This window comes from Aythya fuligula, chromosome 15, assembly GCF_009819795.1.
Source record: "Aythya fuligula isolate bAytFul2 chromosome 15, bAytFul2.pri, whole genome shotgun sequence".
NCBI classification, from domain to species: Eukaryota; Metazoa; Chordata; class Aves; order Anseriformes; family Anatidae; genus Aythya; species Aythya fuligula.
This window is the reverse complement of record NC_045573.1, coordinates 17,666,864-17,693,505: the sequence shown is the minus strand read 5'-3', so window position 1 is coordinate 17,693,505 and position 26,642 is coordinate 17,666,864. Positions and strand designations below refer to the sequence as shown.

General features: G+C 36.1%; 1 protein-coding gene across 10 annotated transcripts in view; it reads left to right on the top strand.

The window, feature by feature from the left end:
* The window catches only part of MRTFB (myocardin related transcription factor B), an 86,550-nt gene that overhangs the window by 36,734 nt on the left and 23,174 nt on the right, over window positions 1–26,642 (top strand). For 8 of the 10 annotated variants that reach the window (XM_032197318.1, XM_032197317.1, XM_032197316.1 and 5 more), the window contains 5 exons: window positions 18,442–18,507; window positions 21,918–21,973; window positions 22,558–22,633; window positions 23,687–23,848; window positions 24,386–24,570. In XM_032197318.1, the coding sequence (XP_032053209.1) occupies window positions 18,442–18,507; window positions 21,918–21,973; window positions 22,558–22,633; window positions 23,687–23,848; window positions 24,386–24,570 (545 nt within the window). Of the gene's footprint in view, window positions 1–2,066; window positions 2,398–18,441; window positions 18,508–21,917; window positions 21,974–22,557; window positions 22,634–23,686; window positions 23,849–24,385; window positions 24,571–26,642 lie in introns of those variants that run through there. The other 2 variants (XM_032197321.1, XM_032197320.1) reach the window with 2 other exon arrangements.

Here is a 26,642-nt window from a genome sequence, read left to right as displayed (position 1 = left end):
GTCTGTGTACATACTACACTTTTTAACTACTGGACATTAAGATACTTTTGTTTCAATTTTTCTCAGTTTGTAATTTCAGTATTGGAAAATGACAAACTCTTTGTTAATGCAACACTCAGAAAAGATGTGACTGGCAATCTAGTGTAATAATACAAACTGTGTGGAATGTGAAAGATGGCACTTTAACTCCCATACTTCTGTTGCTTTGAAGAGTAAATATGAATAAAGCCGTTAGCTGTTGCATATTTTCCTTTGAAACCAGTATTTTGTGTGCCTGAGAAAGGCATTTATTTGCCTTGCCTCATGGCCACCTTACTCACCATGCCATTGCTAGCCATTTGTCAGCGGCTTTCTTGAATCTTTTTCCTACACTCACTTTTGCATGTAGTATTTTCTTTCCTTTTGTTCACAAAGCAAATTTCCACTAAAATCTTGCATTAAAGCCAATTTACATGTTAAGAATCCACTACAAAAATTTGAAAAGAAAAAAAGTGACCAAAATCTGAACCCTAATTTTATATTTTGCTCAGAATTTATTTTCTGGATATGTGGAGTTTCTCAACAGTAGTTTTGTTTCTTATGCTTAATATTTGGCTGGAGGCAGTGAGGAAGTTCATTTCATTTATGATGAGTTCTTCCATAGTAATTTTTCTTCTTGTGTTTGAGAAAAAATCACTGTGAAAGCAGATGTATGGGAATTGTCTATAATTAGTATATAAGTAAACTGTAATTTAAGCTGATAAATTTTAAACATGCAATCTGCAAACAACAAATCTTTAGGCTGGGAAAGCTGCCTCAAATCATTTATGCTACAGGAATTTTTCTTTTGCCTGTAAGCTCACACCTCTTTCCCATCTGCAGATGGGAGCAGTCCTGGCATTCCTCCTCCCAGCAGCAGGAAGACAGTGAAAGAGAGACTTTCAAGTGGTGCTACTTGTTGTGCAGCTCCACCACAAATGCTTGGGAGTTCACTGTTCAGGCGAAGAACCTTTGCACTCTTCTGTGTTGAATGATGCTAGTCTTGCAGAAAGATCCAAAGAGGCAAAATGATTTTTCTCTAGTCTCCAGTTCTGAAACAGGAGTTTGTTGTTGCATGTAGGTCTGTTCAAATCTGATGCTGTAAGAGCGAAACATGTTTTCTGAGTGGAGATCACCTTCATAATTTCATGCTGAAGGATTTAAAATATAAAGTAAGGATATGGAAAGTCTGTATAATGGTGTTTTTAGGCCAAAGGGAAGGGAAAATACATCTGCTGTAGTTAAGTTTGGCATACTGCGACTATTTAAAATGATGTATAGTTTATTTGCTCTAGGTACGTGAAATGTGAGTTAGTCTTCTGTTCCTGTATGGCTCATGCCAGGTAATTTGAGGGATCCCTTTCTCCAAACCTTCCTGATTGACATTGAAATTGATGACTCGTGTGAGATGAATGTAAAATGCTGGAGGGAATGGCAGATCAGAAGCTGTGCAAGGAAATACTCCTAAAACTGCTGGGAACAATGAGAAGTGTAACTGTAATATAGAAAGAAAAATAATAAAATACTTGTTTTTTTCAATATTTACAAAAAGGAATAGAATCTCTCCTTAGATTGGAAGGAAGCACATGGGAATCATGAATGGCTTTTCCCACTTAGGTCTGCTAGATAAATCTCTGAAACAAGGCTGGAGGTGGCAGGGAGGAGGTTCCTCAACATAATTTTTTCAAATGCTAATAGGCAGCTTTGTTTTCTAATGAAACTTAATAAGTAATGAATGTGCCAGTCAGGCAAAGATCAAATATTTCTACTGCCTGCAGCAGCATGCAGAGCAGCGGGGGAAGGGAGAGAGAGAGTCCTCAGCATTAGTGTTTGTCTTAGGTATCAGCGAATGCTGCTCCTTCAGCAACTGCTGGATTTATTTTTAACTTCTTAACTCATTCTTTGTCAGATGATTGACCAAGCTGCGTATTGAAACATGAATGTGCAGAGGAAGCAAGCATAACTAAAGGAAAAGGGGGAGTGGTTGTCTGAGAAGAGGGGTGGGGATTTGGGAGTTATGCTTCACATGCTTTGTGCCTGGTGTTTGAGGGAGTTACAGGCTCCAAAGCAGACCGAGTGTATTGCAGGTCAACCTCGAAAGTGAAGGATGATGGCTGCTTTTGCCTGTGTGAAGATGCAATTGCTCATTTGCTAGGAGACAGAAACTGGAAGCAGCGTTTGGGGCAGCAGTGTACTGCTTGGTGATTTACTAGTATTTTTTCCTATGCTGGATGTTGCCATTCTAAAGGATTCTCATCATGATTGATAGCTCCAAGAAGCAGAAACAGGGCTTTTCCGAGATTTTACCTGCAGGAGATGTTAAGCCACTGAAGGAGAAGGAATGCCTTGAGGTGAACAGCCAGAAAAGTCTCAAGGAAGGTTAGTCACTTGCTGCTTGGGGACGGGAAATGCAGAAATACTGTGCATATTCAGTTCAAGTATTTGTGGTGTCGTACAGTATGTCAAGAATTATTTTGGTTCATCAAGTTAGGTATTGTTTACCCTCTAAAAGCTAAATTTAGAAATTATCTGAGACTGTTAAAATAATGATGGTAATAGCTTGATAGAAATTGTATGAAGAAAAATGAGTGATTACTCTCTTTAGAGTAAAATGTAGTGTTAAATTCATGAAGGACTCTGAAATTTTCTGTAACTATTGCACAAAATGCTTCAAAATGGCACTGTTGAAATAAATACAATGAAACAATGATCATAAAATATAACACTACTAAAAATAAAACCCCACAAGCCGTTAGTTTTAGACATGTATTGCTGTCTTATTGTCAGCACTGCACTGCTTTTTTCAGCTACTGTCTTTTGTAGAATACCCTCCTCCCCCTGACACATTTGATTTGAGCCTGCTTTCCAGATACCTGCTTATCAAATTAATTTATATCTCCTTATATGATGGCTTTTAGGTTGTGCATGAAATTGACATTGTCCACAAGCATTAGTTTGCAAAATGTCAATAGTTCGAGGATACTTGGAGCTTTCTTTAAAGCTGCGAAACGTACATTTACAGTATTTGCTAGGCTGTGGCAGTACTACTGCTGAGACATGGAAGTTTTCTCATTCCTTCTAGCTCGAGGTATTTATCTAGCTGGCCTGTGTTAAGGGGGAGAGGGAAGAGACCTCTGGAGGTCAGCTGCCAGCCCTGCAGAGGACACTGTTAGCTGGTGCATGTTAACATACCAGGCTCTTTGCAGATCAAAACTCAAACTCCAACTTTGTAATGAGCCAAAACCAAGCTGTATTTTGTAGCAGACAAAATTCCTTCACCCCTTTTCCATGAGTCTGCCTTGGCTTTTGTTCCAGATATCATTGGGTTGTCTGGTGATGCAGAGACTTTTTCCTTGTTCTTGTGACGAGACTGCTTTCCCCTCCTATCCCTGCTACACAGGATGCCTTTCTCAGAATTTCAGTGCGGGGTTTGTTTTTTTTTTCATAATTTGGAAATTAATAACAATTAAGATAGTGAAAAGATACCGTGTATTCCTTACAGAACTTAGTAACTGACAGTTTGTTTAAACAGGAAAAAAAAAAACGCATTACTTAGCTACAGCACTGATGCATGCAACTGTGTCTGAGAGCAGAACAGTTCTGCTTCCCTTACAAGCACAAAGGTACTGCCTGAAAGACAGTGATTGAGAGAAAGGGCCAACAGTGGCTTCTTTTTCATGGTGGATGCCTTGTTGACCCCAAGCAGGTTCACTCAAACCTGCTGCTGATACCTCTGAAGCTGTGTGGGGCAGCAGGAACAAAGAAAGGCAAGGAAGTTTGGAGAGGGACAGAGGAATAAGCATACAATTCTGGAAAAAAAAATGCTAACAAATGCAAACTACCAAGACAAAAGGAGAGAAATAAGTAAAATAAAAAACTCACTAGCATAATGGGTAGTGTAGGTGGGCTAATAAGTAACCACATTAATTTTTGTCTTCAGTCTTTTTTGAGTATGTCAGTTACATAGCAAGTGGCTAAAAGAATATGCATTACAATAATGATGGTCTGTCAGAGTAGGAAAAAACCTACAATTAGGGGATACTCGTACAGTCTAAATTCATGACTGTTCTGGAGTTTATCCAGTGCATAAAAAAATGTGATTGTTTTCCACCATCACTATTTTTGCTTCATTTTCTCTATTTTAGTACATATTTGCTGCTTTCACTTTTCGCGAGTGAGTATTCCTAATTCTTTTATCTTTCCTGAATTTTGCAACCTAATAATTAAAATAATTAACCTCTTTTTGAGAGTATGAATGGACTACAGGATCTCCTCTTCCAGCTCTTCTTTCTACAGCTAAGCAAAACCAAGCATTTCCTTTATTGTAGAATGAATTATTGAAGGCATAGCAAATGTGACTGGTTTTAAACACGAAACGCTAAAGCAGACCTTAACCTTTTCAGTTTATAATATACACATGTAGTTCAGGTATTCTGCAGATTTAGAAAAATTCAATTGCAGTTAATTTTAATAAATTATTTAAAAAACCAGCATAAATAGTTTTAAAACACTTCTCATTTTACAGAATATATTAAATTAGCTCATGGTGGGATTCTTCCTCTTCTTCTTTAATTCTTTCTCTCTTTTTTTTTAAATTTCTCTCTCTTTTTCTTTAATTCAAATTAAGATGTGACTGTTTTTAGCAAAGTGGCACCTGAATCATCATCCGTTTCTTGTTCTGAAACAACAATACATACAAATACCATCTGTATGGTTAAAATTTTAATAACAAAAGAAATTTGGGGAGGAGCCCTGGATGAAATATGTAGAGGTTTATGTAATTCAGAAGGTGGCATAACCTTTGCTTCCTAATCTATTTTGCACAGATATGATAAATATAAAAATCCTGAGATTATAGTTTGCTTATTTCAGCAATTAGTATTGTTAGGTGCAGCCCTTTTTTTGCTTGGTATTTCTTTACAGGGAAGAAGAGTTTTGGTGGAAACACAAGTCCCAACTCTGACTTTAGCAAATAAATACTAAATGCATTGGAAGGTGACATTAGAAGGATTATTTTTTTTCTTTGCTTATGCTAATGATCTCTCTCTCTCTCTCTCTCTCTCTCTCTCTCTCTCTTCCCCCCCCCCAACTCTCTCCCTTTCCCTCTCCCTTAAAGTATCTGATAGCATTGGAAGAAATCCTCCTACTTATTTCACTTTCTTGTAAAAAAAAAAAAAAAAAAAAAAAAAAGATAAAAATAGAAAATCTTATATATTGTCTGTTTCTGTGAAAACAGAATTTCTTAACAAGATTTTCTTAATTTCTTAATAAGATTTTCTTAATAAGATTTCTTATTTCAAAATTACCTTTTGCATGAGCAAGGAATAAAAAATACTTTCTCTGTAAGGCTTACTATACAATGATAGCTAAACAACTCTTTTAGAAATTCCTAAAGCATTGACTTCTAATCTTAAGTGAGCAGACATAATATTTAGAAATTTCAGGTGAAAAGCTTTGGATGAAATCAGGACATCTTTGTGCATATGGTTAGTAAGAAAGAGGTAGTCATCAACAATGTGTCTATTAGGAATACGTTTTGGCTTCAGATTAGGTTTCTAACTGAGGAGTGAAGTGAATGTTGGCAATTTTACCTTGTACCCTGAATTGTTTTGATACAGAGATTGCTGAGCTCATGCAAGAGCGTATGACCATGCAGGAAAATTTTTGAAGAGACTATAAAATTGATGAAACAAATCAGTATGGTCCTATCTTTCATATATTAATCTGAGTTTCAGAGTTACTAGTAACCTGCAGGTTACTGTAAGGAAAAAAACTAACCAGGAAGTATTTTTTTTTCCACCTTAAGGCAGAATTTATTTCATGTATTTGTATTCCTTTTTCATTTTATGGCCTTAGGAGGAACTGGAGACTGGTAAGTGCTAGAAACAGGATACAGGGTAGAATGAGTGAAGCACAGGGACTTCTCAGGTGCTTGCTGGAAATGTCTTTATGCTATCTGGTTAATAGATTACCACATTTAGGTAGGAGTGGTTTCTTCCCTTCCTCCCATGCAAACAAATCAATATTGAATGAGAATTGTTTTTTAACAGATTTCCTGCTATTGATGTTGCGTATTGGTGGTAGGTACTCTTGACCTTTACCGCTCTCCTGCGGTAGCATGTAATACTTAAGGATTTTGCTGGTTGTTTGTTTGTTTGTTTTGTTTTTGTTTTGTTTTGTTTTTTTTAAAAAAAGCTTTTTTGAGGTGTTTTGTCCTCGCTCATCACTGGCATTCTATCAGATGTATTTCTCAAGACACAGATGAGTAAAGTGCTGAAAAAATAGTATGTGTGTTGACTTAGTAAAGGAGGCAAATATCCTGATCCTGTAAGGCTGTATTGAAATTCTTAACTTTTTCTACCGTAAACAGTCTCTTTGATGACAATGGGAGAGTTGTCTTACAAGTAAATCAGTGCTTATTACACTTTTTTTTTCCTTCAGTATAACACTTGAACAGACAATAAGTAGATGGTAGTACTATTATAATAGATACATGCTTAAATACTTTAATAAACCAAGGTCACAATGTATTAGTTTGATTTTGTATCTAATCTATATACAATTAGAGGATATGAGGGATAACCAGGAATTGTAAGGAGTCTTGCTATGGCAATTCCAGTCATGCCAAGACTTCTTAAAGCTTTCACAGAATTTAGGCCTAAAACTGCTGCTGCCAAAAGTGGGCATAGTCTCATCCATCCCTGCCAGCTTCTTCCTTATGTTGGTATTGGTATTAGTGACTATGCAACCTGGAAGCGAGCTGGATCAGTGAGTAGGTATCACTGAAGACTTTATTTCTGCAGTCTTAGTTTTCAGCCAGATTGCACTGACCTGGTAGCCTGCACCTTTGCCAGTACTGATGCAAGAGGAACAGCTGTGGTTGGAGAGAGGAAGAGACCATTCATTGTCTTTTCATCAGCATTCTGGTCTTAGATCACATTAAGATATGAAACCACACTCTGAAACCACTGTCTGTGTTGTTGCTGTGCTGGAGGATTTTTGCTTTCCTTTCACAACGCATCCAACAACGCTTCTATACACCTCAGCCTTTTTAATGCGATGTTCTTTTTAATGTAGTGACTTTGCTGTCACTGGAAGCGATCTGAGTCATCCACAGAGCAGGCACCCACAGATGATGTTGTCTACATAGCAGAGTTGACATAATGCCATAGCATACATCTCAGTTTGCGATCGGGCACTTAAGTGTAAACCCACCTTCTTCATTGTTTTTAAATTGATGTGTAATCTTGTGACCTGGATGATCTGCTTGGGTATGTGTTTTGTTTCCTGGCCCTTCTGTGCCTCGGAAGAGCCTGGAAAATGGAGGTAGTACCTTCTCTCAAGAGGGCTTGCCTGGAAATAATCTGTCATTATTCAATGTAATATGCTCCAAACTACCACAGAGCAAGTCTGTACTAGATGTAGAATTTGAACCCAACTTTCATGAGTCCCTTGACAGTACATTTCTTGGCTGACAGAAGCATTGGAGGAAATGTCAAATAATTTTTAAAAAAATAAAATAATAATAAAATAAAATCAGAAGACTAAACTAATCAGAGGAATATTGCAGATTTAGAATATGTACTTATTGTTAATATACTGAATATATGCAATTTTACACAGTTCTTGAAATGAAAGCTTCAGTTTATTTAGACTTTCTACCCAAGGTGGTAGTGATTTTTTTTCATTTTTGAAGAATTGTGAAAATACAGGTTTTACTTTTTAGATCAATCTATCTATCTATATTCATCCCATCAGACCTTCCAGTAATTTGTTTGGAGGCTTTTGCATGTTTTGACTTGTTTCTAAGCAACATATTACATGGCAATAAGATATGATACAGATTGTTCTGTTTCCTAGTCATTTAAGCTTCTCAACTGATGATAATAAGTTATGCTTCATATTTTTGTTTTAAATGTTAACTTTACATCTAGCTATCTTTCCCATCTAGCTTTTTGTTTTCTACTTTCAGTCTGATAATGTTAGTTCTAGAAACAGTTATTTGTACAATATAACTGGCTCACAGACAAAGCTTAAATCATTGCCATATAGTTTAAAGATTTGGAGGTCCAGAATCCCTCCAGAACTCTGATGAGATTATCTGAAATGGCCCTCAGTAGTCTCACTGCTATAATTTATATGCTGAAATGAACTATGACTGAGTAACTGCTTAAAATGAGTATGAACAAGAGACAGTTTTACTTTTCTTAAATTATGTCTTTATGTATAAAGATACAGTCTTAGCAGAAATTCACATAAAAAATAATAGAAAAAATACATTAAAATATGAAAGAATGAGTAAGTTTTTTTTTTTTTTGTAAAAATAACCAGAAGAGACTTTTTTTTTTAAAGGTTACTTTGGCATACAAGAGGATTCTAAAGGTTTTTGAACCTGAATAGCATATCCACAGTTTTAGGTAGTGTCAGATTTCCTTGAATTATTTATTTAAAATTATTGAACATTATCATCTTCAGGCTGGTGGGAGGTGAGTACAAAAAACTTAATGTATTTTATATACAATTTTAATGCATATGTGTATAATACTGTACTTAGAATCACTTCCAACAAATTACAGGTAGTAAATATTTTCATAGCTTTTCCCTCATCTTCCTTCATTCTTTGACATGCCATACAAATGAAAGGAACACTACATAATCAAATTTTTGGGTTTGGACACATACAAAATGAGTAATACTTGGTGCAAACTAGTTACCATATTTTGAACCTTCCTTGGATGTGCACACTGTGTAACTTTTCTTTATTTTACTTAGTGTATAAAACATTCAGTTTATTACATTTTCAGTTTTATTCACAGAACAATTAACATTAGTTGAAAAGTTTAACTTTGTCTCAATGAAGCATTTAATGAGTTATTTAATATAAACTTAGCACAGCACCATATAGAGTTCAGGGAGAAACATTTATGATTTAGGAGAATGCAAAACATTTGCCTCTGCAAAATTAACTTAGAGTAAATTACATTCAGTTTAGAAAATGCCATGTAAACTTTAAAGTGTAAGCAGATGCTGTTTGGGGTTGCAATGTTAACAACTGAAAGAGGTATGTAGTTAAGTAGTTGATGCTTGATTTTAGCAATTCTGTAATCTGTTGTGAGGTCAGTCCATAATTTTAATACAAATCTAATGCTTTGATTGCTTGTGTAGTCCACCTGCCATCTGATAAAATACTCTCTCCTACGGTACTGCCACCCTGCCACTCCTATACTTGTATTAATCTTACAGTCCTGGTGCCAAATAACTAATTATAAATAACTTTTGATTGAGGATTGTATTTTACAATATGCACAATACAATAGATAGAATTATCTTCTGCATCAGTCCTTCACTGCAACTAGAACGTCTGTTGTTAATATCTATTGCTCTGTGCTTCAAGCCCAACATGTTAGAGACTTTGGTTGCCTAAAAGCTGTTCTAAGTTGGCAAAAAGAAATCGAGGCTTTCTGTGTAACAGACTTTAATTTAAAGGAAACGGCCCAGTTTCCAGCACTGTCTGTTTCCATGGCAGCCAGCCTAGCAGCCTGCACTGGAGTTCCTACCGCTCTTGGAAATTTCCAAGGGAGTATACAGGAATGTTGGGGATGGCATTCTCCTGTTTTCACTTGCAGTTTTAAGGACTTAAATAGCTCATATCAGCTGCATTTTAACTTTGAAAGAAATAATGAGTTGATTGCATAAAGAACATTTTTGAGAAGTCAGTACATGATTTTTCTTCTTGCTGTCATTTGAAAGAACTGTACACTGTCTAATGAACACCTCAGTGATTTGGTCTTTCATCTCTAATTGTTAAATGTCAACAATTATTTTAATGCTTTCATAGTACCTCTGTAAAAAAGACAATTTAAATTTGATTAGAAATTAATGGGATACATAATTGTGTTAGATGTGGAATTAGAGCTAGAATTAGTGCACACAGTATGAGTTCTGGTATTTTTTCAAGACAAGAAGCAGTGGTGAAAGCTTGCCAGTCAGTGTAGATAGCGTTGTTCCTGCTGTACATCTATCAATTTATTTTTGGCCTCTACATTCCAGTGCTTGTGATTATATAATACTACTTTGAGACACCTTTACTATAGGATACAAATTAGAGATTTGTAACAAAGTGGTGGCTGCAAATCATATGCAAACTTTGCTCTTTAGTAATACACTTAATTTTCACTTATTCTGCTGTTCACACTGAGTAAAATCTGACTGGACTATTCTAAATTTCTTACCTTTCAAAGGATCTTTTACAGAACAGGATGTATACTTAAGTGCCTATTTACTTTGGCTTTCTTGCATTCAAACCAGCATAGCAAGGTGTTGAGGATCTGCTTGGTTTGCCCCTTCAGGCCTTAGTGTTTGTGAACTTGAAGAGTAGTCAGTGTTTGAAAGTAGAGGCCGTTAACTTGGTAAAATTTACTACAGTATGAAAATATGTTTTAAGATAAGACTTCTCCTTTTCGTACTGTCCTCTCCATTCCCATGCGTATAGAACCAGTGGTTCTCTGGTATGCTAATGTGGGAAGAAATGGTAAGAGTTGGGAGCACCAGCCTCTGGCACTCACGGTTTTTCAGATCGTGAAAAACTTATGGCTCCCGTGAAGTCAGAAGACTTCTACTGACTTTGTGAATCAGATAACCTGGTCTCCTTACTCTGAGGAAGGATTATGCATCATCTTTCTGTCATTAAGTAATAAACTATGTAAGTTTGAATGTTATTTGAAGTGCCCAGAGAAAACATACAGACATTTTGGAATCTCTTGGCTTGGTGCCAAACTGTTAAACTTGAAATCATACACTGACTTGAAAATAAAACAAAATGCCCTCCTTTCCCTGACAAAACAGGAGTTTGGCTGACCTCTGTGTGCATGGTTTTTATTCAGAAGCAGTTTGAAGACGATTCTGTAGCGTGGCAGTGGTGTGAAAGGACGTTCCTGCCAGATAAAGTGCAAAATATTTGTTCTGTCTTTTAGCAACTATATTTGCTCAGTGGTGTTAACATAGCCCTTCTTATGCATTTTAAAAATGAGGAATGGTATTACTGAGGTTTGCAGCATATTAACATATTTAAACCTTTGTCAATTCTGGGCCTTTATTTTGGAGATCTGTCTATGATTTTAGATGTTATGTAGGTAACTGATTTTAAAAGTATGAAAGTGAGAAGCAATCAATCAGGCAACAAGCTGAATGGGTGCAGCCAGATAAGAACAATTTGTTAAATACTATGTTTGAGTAAGAAGCACTCCAGGGGGACTTTGTTTTATAATACCTTGTGTCTTTTGAATTCTCCCTTCCCCAGATGTCGCTGTTTTGTCTGTAAATGCTTATTAAAAATAATAATAAATTGAACAAAAAATACAGTATAATAACTTTGTCTAATGCCTCAATAGGTTTTACATTATTTGGAAACTCTGTTCTCTTGTCTCAACCATCTTTGTTAGATTTACCTTGTTATGTGCTACTGATTGTTATAGAAATCCTTTGCTGTATGGATTTCTATGTCTCTATATAGTAAACAAGGTCTGTATTAGATTTAATTACATTAGATATAAACCAACCTGCAATCTATTGTATAGAGAGTTTCTCACTGAAATACATCAGCAATTCTTTGCCAAAACTGCCAAGCTGAGCTCCATTCTCACATCTTTCATTCATCTTTGAATATAATTTCATCACATTTTCCTTATTAAAAACTTGTGATTTAGTTTACACGACTGTCTTTTTCCATACCATTCTGGCTGTTATTTCAGCTGCTTTGTGGGTTCCCATTTCCTTTATAGCTTTTCACAAACTTCATTCTTAGTTCCCTTCCTTTATACCTATTACAGGCTCATCTCCATTAGAACGATACTAGTCTGTCTAAAATGTGTGTCTGCTCAGTTGTAGGGCTCAGTCTGTCTAACTACAATGACAGTATAAAGGTCATTACTGCCTGTACCATGACCATCTGCTTTGGCACTCAGACCTAAGTCAAATATCCTCTTTGACGGGACTTTTGTCTAGATGTAATTATTTAACTCTTGTAAAGATACTGCAATTTCTTCCTTAGAAACATCTCTGCTTCCTGACTTCTGTCTCCCTGTGGCTAAAGTTATTTTAATTCCTTACATCTTACTGATGTATAAATACTAGCTTTTTTTCCTGGTTTACTTGCTTTGGAAAAGTAAAATTTTTTTTCAGCTTTTCAATTCTTAAAAAAATACATTTTTTCATTCACAGTGAATTTCTATTTAGAAACATTTCGTTCTTTAGTAACACATTTAGTTATTCAATATTTAAACAACAACAAAAATCTGACACCAAACTTCTTTTTCCTTCTTAAGTTTTGAGTTGATTGCAAAAGCAAACATCTAGTTTTCATCCAACTTTGTTTCTGTTGAACCTCCTTGCTCCAATCAAGTCAAAATATTCAATGATTATCTTCCAATGCTATCTTTGAGTCATCTTTTCTTCAGTATTCTGCCCGCATTGCTTCCCTATTAGTCATGCTACAGGCTGTCATCTCTTGTCTATGTAATACATACATTCCTGATATTTATTTAGTGAGTGAGTAACATCAATTTTGAGAGCTTTCAAAATCCACAGTTGTTATAACTGGTCCAGATACACATGGGACAATTTCAAAAACATATGTGATGTCCAGTGTAGGTTAACAGGCATGCAAGTAGTATTATCAGAAACCATAAATATTTGTTACACGTTTCTGCCAAAAAATGCTAGAACTTAACATCTATGCACATACAGTTTATGTGCAGCTACATACCTACAGCTTTTCTCATCCTTCTGCTATAGTACACTACATACTATCTCCTAAGACATTGTTGAGGATATAGATCACTTTTCACTATTTCTGCAAAGCTTAAGTCAAATACCTGATCATAATTGAAGCCACAAACCATAGATACAGTACATTCGTAAATTATGTAGCAGGATTTCCCATCATTTACATTTGGAGCAAATTAAAGAACTGGATGAAATCAGGTGGAAAATAAGAGATGAGCTACACACATTCTTAGTGTTTTTTTTTGCTGAGTAGATTTACTTTGTCCTTTCTCCATTTCCTGTGTGAATGCTGCCAATCATAGCCATGGCCAAGCTACATTAATTTCAAGAACTGACAAATTCCATCAGCCACAAATACAAATAACTCATCCACTGGGTATGTCTTTGCTGTGTTGATGCTTCTGTGGTGTAGGGCTGTGTGCAGTAGCATGTAAGAGGGAGTCTGAACCTTTCCTTGTTGCTGACTCCCACCATGCAGAAAGCAGAAACAGGAAGCTGCAGGAACTGCAGCACACTTAACAAGTCACAACAGCCCACAGCAGTGGGCTTACAGCTTTCTAAGTGTGTTCCTCCTTGACAATGTACCAGTGCTGCCATGTGGTACCTTCCTATAGCTTGCATGTTCCTAGTGCTGGCTTAAAATAGCACTTTGACGCAGAGACTTTGGTATGTTGTGGGATTTTTTGATTTTTTTTTTCCAGAGAAATCTCAGCAGCTGAATGCACCTCAGGCAAACTTTTAAAAATGTGTTTCAAAGGAATACAAGGAAGTATGTATTAGAAGCACTGGAGTCGTTAATTAGCTTAATTGTATTGGCAGTCTGCAGTGTGAGGCCTTTTCAACTTGCTAGTGAAAAATTGAAATGCAATAATTGCTAAATGCTGAGATGGTAGGATGTGTTTAGACTGTGCAATGGAATCACGTGACCTAGTGGTAATGCAGTGTTAGTGCAGTAGAATGCCAAATAGAAATCTGATCCTTTTCATATGAAAGATGGAAAAGCATTAGTCTGAGGTTCATGTTGATATCTGGATCTGGGGCAGGCAGGTCTAGGATTAATAAATAAAAACAAAATGCTGATAAATCTCCACTCCATTCTATGCAATTTAACAGTTAAATGAATTTCTTAGGGAAAAAAAAATACTGTCAAGCTAAGTAAAATGCATTCTACATACCACAAATGCATTTTTTTTTCTTAATAAATGACTTTCCTATTATGTATTGGTGGGTGACTCACATCAATGATAGTATTCCCATGCTAGTTGTAATTCTGCTTGCATTTGCTACTTGACTCACTGCATTGTAGGTAATGAATTCTTCAAAGAAATACTAGTTGATTTACTTGCTGTGTCTGATGAGGTGTATCAGCTCCACCCTGAACACAACTTATGGTAGAGGAGATAATTTTGCGTGAAGACCTTGAGCCTGCAATAAAGAAGCATGTGTTTCAAAATACCTTGTAACTAGCTAGGTAAAAGGTTTGATAGATGATCTGGGTTTGTAGTATGTTTAGTGTTCCAGGAAAGCTAAATCTAAGTATGGTGTACATCTGGACTAAATACAGCTGCATAGCATTGAATGGGATTTCTGCCCAGAGCAGGACATGCTTTTCAGCCCTTTTCACTGCTTCATAGTATAAGAGAAAGCATGGCCATGAGCAAAGAAAGAAGAAACTCAGGTTTTAGTTTACTCAAGACCACAAATACTGGGTCTGAAATACAGAAGTCTTGGCATGCTGGTTATAAATTGTCTCGCCTTATTTGCATAGGTAAAACTTATTTAAGGTTTTAAAGGGATTGCCCATCTAGTCTTAAGACTAGCTCTCAGTTTCAAGCAGGAGAATCAAAACCGGAGTGTTTTGTTTTTGTTTTCCCGTAAATACTACAACTGCTAGTGGATTTCTCAGTGCTTTGTGATAACGCAGTATGAAAATGCTAGAGAAGTAGCCCAGGGGATAGAAGTGTGACATTACAACATTACACTGCATGCTTAAAATGCATTTCCAACTAAAATGTGCATTTCTTGCAGTTTTCTCTAATAATGTGATAAGATGTACATTAATAATGTGCTAATAATGTACGTTATTTTTCTTAATTCACATGTACTTGTATAAACTTTGTGGACCTCTAAAATTGAGTGTACAGCTGCATAAGAATGTTTGCACATGATTATACCCTGTTTTTTTGGAGTCAGATTATACTTTTCTGAAGAAAAAAACAAAACAAAACACACAAACAGCTTTCTGCAGAAAGATGTGAAGAAAGATGCTGCCAAGCCCAACCTAAGAAGCAGTCCTGGAAGGAGTGTGTTACCAGCACCATTTGAGTGCTTCAGTTGGTTCAAGACTACAGGCAGCACAAGTTTGCTTCTCCTAATAAAAGACACTATGTAAAGAGGTCACAATTTACGTGGAGCCATGTGAATTAAGGAATACCAAAAATAAATCAATCTATCTATTATAAAATAATTCTGCATTTAACTTCTTATAGCTTTTTAATATTACTTGGAAAATACAAAACCTTAAAGCAGGTATTTCTAAGTTTCCATGGGAATGCAGGAAATTTTGAATAATTTTGAATAACTTTCCATCAATTTACTTTCTACTGCTGTTGCTTTCATGTTCTCTCATTTCTGTCCTTTGCAATTCTTGTGTAACAACATTGTGAACTCTGAACATGACTGCCATGGCGCAGCCCTGAAATGTTTGTATTTAAATTCTCAATGTTTGAGTCACATAAGAAAATAATGCCCTTGTTTTCAGGATTTACCTTGCTATTCCTGGTAGTAGCGCTTAAGGCAGAGGAATATCCTTCCTGTACTGCAGAACAGGAAATAAGCTGGTTCCTTTCAAATTCTGAAAACAATGAAGTTTGTCCTTAGCTTAATTTTTAGAAATTACATTCATTTTGATGTTCTGGACAACGCATTAGTTTGTTTTGCTTCCTTGTGAAATACAATGGAAACAGCATGTCATAATCATACATCCATAATAAATTATCAAGGCAACACTTGAGAATGTAAATGTTGCGTATTCCATGTATTTTTTTCTTGACCAAGCATCTTGTACTGTCTCTTGAACAAGAGATGAAATTTCACATTAGGGTAACAGCTATACATGAAGTCCTGTGTAAATCAATACAAACACAAGGGGAAGTGAACAGTAGAGAAAACAAACTTTTTTGGGGGGGGAAGATTTACAACAAAATGCTCTAGTTTTGGAAAGTGTGGGGCCTTTATGTCTAAGCAATATCATAGAATGGTTTGAGTTGGAAGGGACCTTAAAGGTTGTTTAATTCTAACCCCCCTGCCATGGGCAGGGACACCTTCCCCAGCCCAGGCTGCCCAAATCCCATCCAGCCTGGCCTTGGGCACTGCCAGGGATGGGGCACCCCTGGCTCCTCTGGGCAGCCTGGGCCAGGGCCTCAGCACCCTCATTTTAAAGAACTTTTTCTTTATATCTCACCTAAACCTACCCTCTTTAAGTTTAAAGCCCCTTGTCCTATCTCTACAACCCCTGACACAGAGTCCCTCCCCAGCTTTCCTGCAGCCCCCTTTAGGCACTGGCAGGCCGCTTTGAGGTCTTCCTGGAGCTTTCTGTTCTCCAGGCTGAACAAGCCCAACTCCCTCAGTGTGCCTTCACTTTGATCATTTTTGTGGCACTCTTCTGAACGCATTCTACTCATCATTTACCACAGCAATGGCTTGCTTAAAGTGTTGTGAGGCATTATTCACTTCAATAGCCCTATAGAATGAGTGGTGTTAATTTAGGCCCTTGTTGAGTCTTTTTTTTTTTTTTTTTTTTTTTTTAGTGAATGTACAGAACTTGGAAATAGCTTTAGTTATACATGGGTATTGTGGCAGATTCAAGTACACAACAAAGAAACAAAATGTTTTAAACTTTTCAGTGGTTCACGTGCACAGAAATGCCTAATTTGGGCCTGTCAGATGCGAGACTGTTCATCTCAAACTGTGTTTGTCTCTGAAGCAGGGATAATTAAAGGCAGAATAAACAATGCCCCAAGTAATAGTTGGTAATATCCTGGAGAAGGCTACTGAGGTGCAGTAGCTGGAAGGGCTCAGTTTGCACTCCTGTTATTTCTGTGTTCAGTTAGGAGTAGCTCTTCCTATTTGCGTATCTAAAAATAGGTATTGTCAGACTCAAAAAATGCACTGCATGTTATTAACTTCTGATGATGTTGCCAGTATAAAGAGGAAAAGAAGAGGAAGAATATTTTTAACAAAAGTAATCTTTCAGATTTAATGATCTTTGACTGAAAATTTTTGTCTTCTAGATTATGGTGTGGTTTTCACCCTAAATAGTTGGAATTATATAGCTTAAGGGGAGACACTAATCGGCAAAGTCTCAGTCTGTTTCCCTTTCCTGTCTGTGGCGTGTACAATTCATAATTATTTACACTAAGAGGCTTTAACCAGACTTGTTTTGAATAAGGTACAACATGAAGTGGCACTTCATATAAGCCTTAACCCTAGGATTTGTATTCTCTAAAAGCAAAACACAGTATAATAGTTTCTAAGATTATGTCTATGACTGGATATGTTATTTTTTTTTTTTTAATTTTTTTTAATGGGCAGCTTTTAGGACTTAACATTTTAAATGTTGAAATTCATGCTATCTACTGAACTAAAAGTCTGGATCAGTTTAGATCCATTTGTCTCATTTCAAACGTTTAAAATTGTTTCAACTGGTTGAACTAAGTTTTGGGCCACTCCTGCCCTTCCCCACAGTTTTTGTGTGGTTCTTGGTCTAGTATTTAATGTGTATTGTGTTGGTCATACTTAGAGTATGTTTGGATATATTCAAACAACAATGTTTGTAGATTTTATTAAATGTAACAAACATAAATTGTCTCTGAAAGTGTAACCTGTTTTTCCAAATCTGACAATATTGGGTTTATTTGGTCCTTAAATCATTATGATAACAACATGTCTCTGAATCAGGAAAACAACATTTTCTGATGTTTAGAGAGAAGATAAGGACTCTTTCCGATTGTATTACTTTTTTTTTTTTTTTAAATAAGTCAGCTGAAATGTAGCTTCAGTTCCTTGCATTTCAGCAAGACTGATTTACATGTACAATAAGCCTTCATGTTTTAAAAATAAAATCTGTAAGGGTCAACTAAATGTATACAGCTTTTCTTTTTTAAATCCCTGCAAACATCATCTCTATCTCAGCATAGTGCAGTTGTGTAGGATTGGTTTAACACATTTACAAAGGCTATATAATCATTGCATATTGCAGTTTATGGTATGAACTCTTTATACCTTACTATGTTTTCTGGAATCTATTATCTAATAATAGCATTACAAAGAAAAAGATCTAATACTTAATAGCTGTTATGAGACCTAAGTGATAGGAGGAGTGGACATATGTATGAGATAGTCACATCTGATAAAGGGACTAAAAAGCAGCAAAAGCCATTATAAATAGGGATTGGAAACAATTGTTCCAAATTATGTTAATAGCATTTGATCCTTAATGATAGTTGTCTTAGAGGTTACTATCAGGTTACTGAATGTATATAGCAAAAATATTTCTAAAGTTGAAATGCTTGGCAACTTTTGAAAGTTAGTTTTACACTTTACAAGGTATGCTTACATACAAATGTTCTCTTTTTTCAGTACTTCAGCTGAGGCTACAACAAAGGCGGACACGAGAACAGCTGGTGGACCAGGGCATCATGCCACGTAAGACTTGCTTTATTTCTAGTAATTTTGTTACTATACTGTATTAATTATGAAGTCGGTATATAAAATAACGGAGATTAGCACTTCCCTGAGAATCACTAAAAAATAGCTTTATCATTTGAAAGGACCAGTGAGATCTTTTTGGTAATCTAAATGAGCATTCAGTTAAAGCAGCCATTGTGATGAAAATGCAAGGATTTGCAGAAATCTCATTTTATTTTCTCTTTTCAAATTGTGACTAATCTTACTGAAATAAATTGGATTTTATGAATGAGTAGACATCAATATCAAAGCCAGCAGTCTTTTAAGAGTAGGATGGCAAGGGTTCCAAAACAAAAACAAAGGAGACACAGAAGTTAAGACTCATATGCCAACAAACGTCTTCTGTGTTAAATCTTGCATGGCAGTAGCTGTGATGCTACAGGACATGAGGCAGTGACTTTGTCTGGGTATCGTACTCTGGATCATATGACCTAATACAGAAGATGCTGTGCATCGGCCTTTTTTTTTTGCCTTCACCTTTCCTGCTGTCACTGAGCATGAATACATTTCCAGGAATACATGAAGAGGCTATTTGTTTGTGGGTTTGTTTGTTTGTTTGTTTGATTGTTTTAGAAGATCATTTTAGAACCTTTTTCCCAGTTGCCAAAAGTTCCTGGTCTATTTTCCACATGTAGCAAACCATTTTTATCTCTCAGTTCCACCATTTGAATTTAACTGCAGTTTATAGTACTTTGACAAGCAAATAATGTTTGTAAATCTGGATATTTGTTACATTTGGATGTCTGAACTCACAGCACTTGTATTTTGAAAGTAATTGGCATGGTGCATGTAATTGCACTTTATTGTCGGAATCTATATTCTCCCTTATTGCTTTCAATCTGTAGAGATGGTGGTCATTTCAGCAGCACTACAATACCTAAAATCAATTTAGGAATCATAAGAGAATATGATTCTCTTATCATATATTCCCTGAATAAAGAAATCTGGTAGCCTAGAAATCAACTGCATTTAACCCTTCCCTTAGATATCTTTTGGTGTTTCTCTATGTGGGGTCCCGGTGACTATGCTTATTGTTTTGTACAATGTCTTCTAACTTGTTTTGAAGAGCAGCCTGGCCTCAGAATGAGAGGTGCACAGAGAACAGTGAGAATCCATCAGTGGACAGTGGGAGATGGGACTGGGCTCCAGATAACAGATCTAAGTGTAGAAAACATACAGCTGCACAAAGTGATTTTTCTTGTTAAAAATATAATTATAAATAGCTCAGTGTGAATTGGTGAATTCTAGCTTTAAAGTACAGTATCTTAAAGCTAATCTCATGTTGAGTGTTTCTGAGTACTCATAAGGCTTCACAATTGCTTTGCTAAAGCATCTTCACCTTCTCAGGTCTGTAGTGTTTATTATCTTCAGGAACTGAATGATAAGTTTCATTCAAAAAGTGGGGGCCCTCCTATCGGTCTTGCTTCAGCTTCATCTGAAGAATTACCAGGCTTTGTTCTCCAGTTAAAAGTTCAAGTCATTGCTTTTTCAGTTTTTTTCCTAAATAACAGCCTCTGTTGTTGATGAAGATTCCAACAGTGACACTCCATGACATAACTCCATGACAATTAATGAAGATTCCATCAGAGTATATGCCCTTTTGGGACTTAGATCTGTGGTGAGACTTGAATCCCATGATATGGGTACTACTGGCCTCCTGCTCACTTTTGTCGTTGATGGTAGCTCTTCTAGTTGTTTTTAATTCTGCTCCAAGAGAAGGAGAAATGTATATATTTATGAATCATTCCCCAATAATGTCCTCCACCTATCCTAAGATGATGTTGGTATTACACTGTAACCAGGAAATAAGCCTGCTATCTTTCTTCTCTAAGCCTCATGTTTTTAGGGCAGACTCCATACTTTACACTCAGTGTCAGGATGGCTTTCTAAATCTTTGACTGGCCCAGATTCTTTTTGAGCTGTTAGTATCCGCCACTAAGAAATGCAGGATCTGGGCTTTTTGCATGCAGCAGCAGTAAAAGCAAATAGTGAGCTGTAGGCAGACCATACACAAAGAGAACAGTCTGCCAGAGCTGAGGAGCTTTCAGTTGCTATGGCAGGGCTGCTGCTGTTTGTGGCCACCTGCACTCCCAGCCACACCAGCACAGAACACACAGAACATGCTGAGGGTTGGTGCAGTGTGCCACTGACCAGTACAAATCACTGATTGCAGAAAGGACACTGAAATCTTCCTCCTAGTTGGAGAGGTTTATCGATTATTTACCACTTGCTATAACATGCTTACCCACTTGGAAAAGATTATTTGCTGTAACTGACAGTCCGCACCTTGCAAAGGTTCTCCTTTCCCCCATAGTTCCTCCATATACAGCCCTATGGGTGAAAGCAATTAAATAGCACTATCTGCACTCCAACTTCTTTGCTAAGCATTAAGAAGAGTGAGAGTTTGCCCTCTGTGGATAATGTTCTCATCTCCCGTAGTAAAGCACAGATACTCTTACTATTGGACTGTACAAATGGGCTGTATATCATAAAAATCACCACTTACTCTTCTTGCTTCGTCTCTGAGGTAGATGTCTGCTGCAAAGAAGCAATGGATTTAAATCATAGCAAGGAGGAGTCAAACTGCACAACACAGCCATAACTTCCTTGGAAATGTCTCTGCAAGTTTTAAAAGACAATACAGATGGCTGTTGGTCAGCAGTGTCTGCCAAAGTGGGTTGTGTGTCTGGGACAGAGAGAGCTAGGTGATTCCTCGAGGTCCTTTCCAGCTGTACTGTTCCGGCGATTTACCTGCCTTCTTATTTCAGAAGTATACATATTATTTGTAGTACAAAGGCTTTCTGCTGCTGTTGCATGGTTTTCATAGTAGAGGAACAGTCTTTCTGAATGCAACCTGTCTTCTTGAATATTGCTTTGAAATGGTATGTGAAATAAGATCATTCTGTTTTCAAATCTGAACATTTAAGGCAAACACAAAATTCTTTAAAAAAAAAATAAAAATCAGTACAAATAGTTGGACAATTCATCTCCCCCTAGCAACAGCAAGGATGAGGTATAGATGGATAGTAATACAGTGGAATAAGTGAAACAGTGTTGGCACTCTAAACCCCACTTCATAAAATTTCTGCTGTGGAACTGTTTTGGTTAACAGACCACAGTACAGAGTGAAGAAGTTAACTGTTATGTGGTGATTTCTGTTAAAATCATATATTCCGTGTGTTCTGTATAGGAGTGATACTCCTCTCTGTTAAATGTAATTGAATATAACTGTCATGAGTTGAACGTATGCCTGGTCAGATGCAAACACAGATCTGAGATGGTGTTAAACAGCTGTACAGTCCTACTGACTACAGTATTTCCTTTGGAAATCACTTCCTGATAACTTAACCTTTGCTTTCTCTTCACAGCTTTGAAAAGTCCAGCTGCATTCCATGAGCAGATAAAGAGCCTGGAGCGAGCCAGGGTAAATCACTTTCTGTAAACTTGCTATTAATATCTGAAAATGAACAGTCAGTTTACAGGATACTAATTCTCAGATTGCTTGAAAAAAATAAATCCTACCATTACAGTAATAATATGTGCTTGTATCTCAGAAGAATCTGTTAACATACTGCTGTCAAATCTCAGGGGAAGTTTCTTAATCCTGCATGGATTAAGCAGGTGTGCAGCATAAACTATGATCAAATTGTAACACATATCTACCTGTAGTCTAAGGAAAGGATCCTTGGGTTAAATTATGCTTGTGTTGTATTTCTGTAGCAAATGTCTATTTCATAGCATTGTGATTTATTGGGGGGGAGAAGGGGATAGGGGATCAAATCCAGAAATGTTCCCAACTTTGGAAAGATAGAAATTCATTAACACTGCTTGACTGAGAAACAAAAACATGGCAAAGCAAAATCCTCTCTAATATCCCTGTTCTAACAGTGATGTCCACCTGACTACAAGTGTAAATATTCATCATTGGACATCAGTGAATTATAAATGTACCAACTTCATTGTGCTTTTTCTCATAAATACTAGTAACATTTTTTCATTTCTTTGAAGACTGAAAATTTTTTGAAGCACAAAATTCGCAGCAGACCAGACCGGTCTGAGCTGGTCAGAATGCACATCCTTGAAGGTATGTATCCAGATGTATGGCCCTGTTCAGCTGCTGTTAGAAGGGAACTTCTGCTAGACACTCTGCTTTCTAACTGAATTAAGCTTTGATGTGAATTATTTCTAAATATTTATATGCTCTGTTTCTCTGCTTTTACAGTGTCTGTTGTAAACTGTATTCTCTATCAGTATAATAGATATAACTGCGGCAGTGAAAGTATTCTCAACTGTATATTTGTTGGCAAGCGCAAATTGTTCTTATTCTATAATGGTAATTATACCATTGTGTATGTACATACATTGCTTCAAGTTCTACTCATTACCCTAAAATAACCTGGCAGTTTTTTAAATTAAAAAAAAAAAAAAAAAAAAAAAGCTACCGCCCAGTCTTTAATAAACTTGACTTTTTGCTTGCCTTGTTATTTTCCTTGCTGCTCAGGTCATTAGAAACAATAGTCTCTTTTACGAATGGGGCTGGATTACTGTTTCACCATAATCTCACCAAATACAGGCATTACCAAATAAACACAAGCCAAATCAGTTTAATATCAATTAGTTTTCAAAACATGCATTTGGATGCTAAACCCAGAGAGGAATCTCCGTATGGACAGATTATCTCCATACTTTCATGAAATACAATTTTGAAGATTCTCTAATTGAAAAATCAATTATCAGTTAAATCTTTACTATAGCTCACACTGGTAAACATTAGAGCAGCAAATGCTATCTTCAGATTATAATTAGCATTTACTATTTTATATTCCCTGCTTTACACTTGGACATGTTTACCAAAAGTATTGCTACTTCTAAAGAAGAGATTATATTTATTTAAAAAAAAAAGGGTACGATAATGGGGTGAAAAACATCTATTCATAATATATATCTATAATCTTACTATTAGTTTGAGAATTTTAAAAATAATTCTTGAATGCTTTTAATACAAGTACAATGGTTGTAGCAAAGATAGAAAAATATAGGTATAGGTAGAAGGGTTATTGCAAAGATTAGACAATGCTGGTTGTCTTGAAACTGGAGAAGGAATGGAACAGAGTATTTAAATCAACAAATCTTTTAGAGACCTTTGCAGAGCCTTCACTACAAGCCACTCAGATGAAACTGAAGAGAGCTCGCTTGGCAGATGATCTGAATGAGAAGATCGCTCAGAGGCCTGGCCCTATGGAGCTGGTAGAAAAAAATATTCTGCCTGTAGATTCCAGTGTTAAAGAAGCAATTATAGGCAAGTAGAAGAGACACAGCTTACATTAACTCTTGAGAGTAAAGTTCACTAGAAGAAAACATACTTAAAAGTTTACTAGTTCTTGTTTTTCTGTCATGAATGATGACTGTCATCATTTAATTGAATATAGTTTTTTTTTATTCAAAACTATTTTTATTCAAAACTAAGTTAGAAATAAATAGAGTATAATACTCTAAAAATACTTCTTAATAAAAATTCTAACAATGAGGAAATGAACATGGCCATTAATCTGTCATAGCTGTCTGTGTGCACTGCAAATATGTTTAACATACCTTTATGTCTCTTACTAAAAGGAACTTCTGCTATGCATTCGGTTTTATTGATTCTTTTAATATGATTTATATGGCTGTAAATACTATTAAAAATACAATTAATACTTAAAAACATTATGCTCAGACTGTCCTGAAAACTGATCAGTTTCCAGCAACTAGCTAATTTTGCCACCAATGTCTAAATTTAATCTGTATAAGTAAAAAAATAAATATTGTTTTGCTTGTTTCTTTGTAAATATTCTAGCAGTTGGACAAGAGAATTATCCTCAAGGTTTGGATGATTATTCATTTGATGAAGACAGCAGTGATGCTTTATCACCGGATCAGCCAGCCAGCCAAGAATCCCAGGGTTCTGCTGCTTCCCCTGGTGAGCCAAAAACAAGTGACTCACCATCACCAGTAACACAAAATGCCACTACTTCAACACAGGTACAGTTTTAAAGTACTGAAGCAAAATCTCCACAGTATATTTTATTGGTGTTGAACTATAGAAATGGGGCATAGTTTCATATGAAATGAATACCTTTGTTGTTGCAAAGGAGTGTCTGGGACTCCGTTTTTCTATTAAATGTTTATAAACTAGTGTCCGGGTTTGGTTGTTGGCAGTGATGAAATTCCCATTCCATAGATTCACTGAAATTCAGTATAGCTATTAGGACATCTGTGGCTTTCCCAGAAATTGCTTAAAAGGTTATATCCATGGTTTACTCCAGCTGTTACTGATTACTTAATGTCTGTCTTCATTCTGGACAAGGTCTTGAACTTACTTTAGAAGCATACTTAGCTGAAACAACAGTTGATGTCAGTTCCATTATCTCCAGGACAGTCCATAAAAATAAAACTTCCCATATAACTTACATGTTCTCTCATATAGATGATCTATACTTATTAAGGAATTTACTATTTAATGAATGAAAGTAACCTTCATGTTGATTTTTCAAAGAGGTTTTTAGTATTTTCTTAAGTAATTTACAAGCAAAGGAAAGTAACTGTGCCGTGGCATATGAAATATTGTCTTTATAGTAGAGCATTTAAGTGTAAAAAGTTTTTAAAAACAGTATGTTCATGGAATCGTAAGTTTGATTTAATGTGTTAAAGTTAAATTTACTGTCCACTGAACAGTGAGAGAGATCTTGAGTTGAACAACACTTGACTGAGATGAGTTCCAAAAAAGAGTTTTGAAAGAGAACTATTCTAACCAAACTTAGTTTTGTGATCTGAATTGGACATTAATATTGCCTACTCTACCTTAAACACATTATAAAAATACTGATGTAAAATAGTAAGCCAAAGCAGTAGTGAAACGAACATCATGCTACAAATGAATTTCTTTAATGTTCTGTTAACTACTGAAAGCACATGGTTATGCGCATAGTCAGTTACCTGCAGGCTTTCTTGAATATATTGCAAGGCACTTGCCATGCATATCTTTGTCTTCACCTTGAAGATCAGTAAGATTATTCATTATTCAAGAAAATCACTAAGATTATTCATTAATAAAGAGATGGATGTATCTATTTACAGGGTACTGTTTAGCTTAAGAAGATGAAGCTTGTGCTGTTTTCTGTCGTGCCTCAGCTAATAATTTTAAATTCACTAACTTAACCCCAGTTTGAAAGAGGTGAAGTCTTTGCTTTTAACTAGATTTCTGCAACTTTCATAAAACTTTTTGTCTGTATAAAGAGATGCAAATTAAGATTTCAGAGGAGGGAAAGGCAGCAGAGCTGTTCCATGTTGTCTGATAGCATCTAGCACTTGCCTCTTGTGGGTGACATGGAACAACTAAGCCAAAGTAAACTTCCAGTTGACTTGTGACTGAATCTGAATGTTTTCTAATGAATTCACATCACAACACCGTCCCTCCTCCTATGTTTCACCTGTCTTTTTTGAATTTTTAGTTCCCCTCTTTTCCATCTTACTAACACATTAAGCATTCAATTCATTGTCTTGCCATCTGTGTGTGTTATTCTTACGGTAATTATTACGTATAGTAAATATGCATTGAGTAGTAACCGACATTAAGAGTTAAGATCTATGGATGTGTATACTCATCCTGTCCTTTATGAAGTGCTTGAAGATATTTTTAGACTACTATTTTTTTTTTTTGCCAGTTCTACTTTTCTTAGGATTGTTAGGTTAGATAATGATAGAGATTCCTCCAGAAGTGTGGATTTTCTAACGGCACTCTTCTGTAAGGCACTCTTAAGACTTCTCTGAGCTAGATTCACATGTGAAGATTCAGCAGCATTCGTCTCCAATCATTTATTTGCTCATTATTTGAAACTGACAGCTAAACAACTGACAAATTGTTTATATTTTGAGTTCTACTTGCCTAGAGCAACCACAAGTTTGTGTATATGGGCTGAAATTAATAGTAACAAAAATTTTGCCTTGTATCAATGCTTAATTGGTTACTGAATCAAATACACATCTGCTGAGCAACTGCGTATGCTAGAAAAAACTCATTGATCCTGAACTACTATTTCTCACAGTAAGCCCAT